At 53.2% G+C, this 1,367-nt stretch overlaps 1 protein-coding gene across 1 annotated transcript in view; it reads right to left on the bottom strand.

Annotated features, from left to right (window-relative positions):
• TIMM17A (translocase of inner mitochondrial membrane 17 homolog A (yeast)) overlaps nt 1-734 on the bottom strand; it is a gene marked incomplete at its 5' end in the record, with an annotated part of 1,661 nt that extends 927 nt beyond the window's left edge. Inside the window, 2 exons of the mRNA XM_008937710.1 lie at nt 110-220; nt 606-734. Coding sequence (XP_008935958.1) covers nt 110-220; nt 606-734 — 240 coding nt within the window. The remainder of the gene's footprint in view (nt 1-109; nt 221-605) is intronic.
• Nucleotides 735-1,367: the final 633 nt, after the last annotated feature.

The following is a 1,367-nucleotide window of genomic DNA, read 5'->3' as shown; positions in this document are numbered from 1 at the left end:
CCAGCCACGTGTGGCTCCTCAGCCCTCCAGCCTCCCAGCAGCTGTGGAGGGTCTCCCCGTGCCAGGCTGAAGGGGAACGTTGCCCTGCCAGGGTCTGAGGGCTCCTCACCGTTTGGGAACTGTGTGGAGGCAAACCTGGTCAGCAGAATGCCAGCCCCTTCGATTAAAGCCAGGAGAATTCCTCCCATGGCAGCCGAGCCGACCATGGCCACGGGCCCATCTGGAAAGAAAAAGCACAAAATCGATGGGTTTTGACTTCTTTAGGTGGCTTTGTGCATTGAACTCTCTTCTGAGTTATCATCCCCTCCCACGAGCAGCCTCAGGAGCAGTCATTCTGCACCCATCACGCCTCGTTAGCATCAGCAGTAAGAGGATAATTAGTGGGCAGCCCCTCCTCCTCTTCCTCAAGGAAACAAAGGAACGTTGGTAATGTCTCAGAACTTAATTATGACTTTCATCAGCACAGGAGAAATCTTTCAGATTGTCTTTCAGTCTGCCTGAGCAAATAAATCCCACCGTGGGCATCACAGAGGGGGGGTTCACCCTCAGGACAATATGTTTAGAATAAAGAAGTTTTTCCCTCAATATCCTCCTCAGTTTCTTACTTCTTGCAGCTAAAATGGCTCCGGTCAGGGCTCCACTGGTGATGGAATTCCAGGGATCTTCCTTCCCTCTCATCCTGACCATGCTGCAGTCGATCATGGAGAAGAGACCCCCCCAGACAGCAAAGCTCCCTGTCCAAAAACCAGCAAAAAAACAGTTCAGAGGAAGCAGAGGAACCAGCCGTGGTCAAACCCAGCTTCAAATCCAGTCCCCAGCAGAGACAGCAGCCAGGCTGAGTGCAAATGCCAAAGTCTTTTCATGGTAACATGCATTATAAATGAAAAGAAATCTTGATCTATTACTATTTAGAGCAATTTCAGCCCTCTGAGGTGCCTTACTGCCTGCTGAGGGATTGCCCTGGGCTGCCCAGGGAGGTGCTGGAGCCACCAGCCTCGGAGGGGTTCAGAGGATGTGTGGATGTGACACTTGGGGACATGGTTTAGTGGCCAGGGGAGTGTTGGGTTGATGGTTGGACTTGATGATCTTAGAGGTCTTTTCCAGCCTTAAGGACTCCCTGATTAATGCCTCCCACCAGGCCCAGGGGTGGGACTCCTCCCCCTGCCCAGGCCTCTGCAGCAGGAGCTCTGGCCAGGCTCAGCAGCCACATTTCAGCTCCATGTGCCTGTGAGGGGAGCAGGCAGGGTGACCCCAGTGTGCCACTCAACAGGGCAGCTGGACTCAAGCTGCACCTCTGTGGCTTCTTCACCTTTACACACAAAATTCACCTCACAGAACTGATGGAAATTCACCCAGCTGAGCCCAGG

The sequence above is a fragment of the Merops nubicus genome, unplaced genomic scaffold (genome assembly GCF_000691845.1).
Source record: "Merops nubicus isolate BGI_N331 unplaced genomic scaffold, ASM69184v1 scaffold49013, whole genome shotgun sequence".
NCBI classification, from domain to species: Eukaryota; Metazoa; Chordata; class Aves; order Coraciiformes; family Meropidae; genus Merops; species Merops nubicus.
Note: the sequence above shows the minus strand (reverse complement) of the source record. Positions and strands in the feature narration are given on the sequence as shown.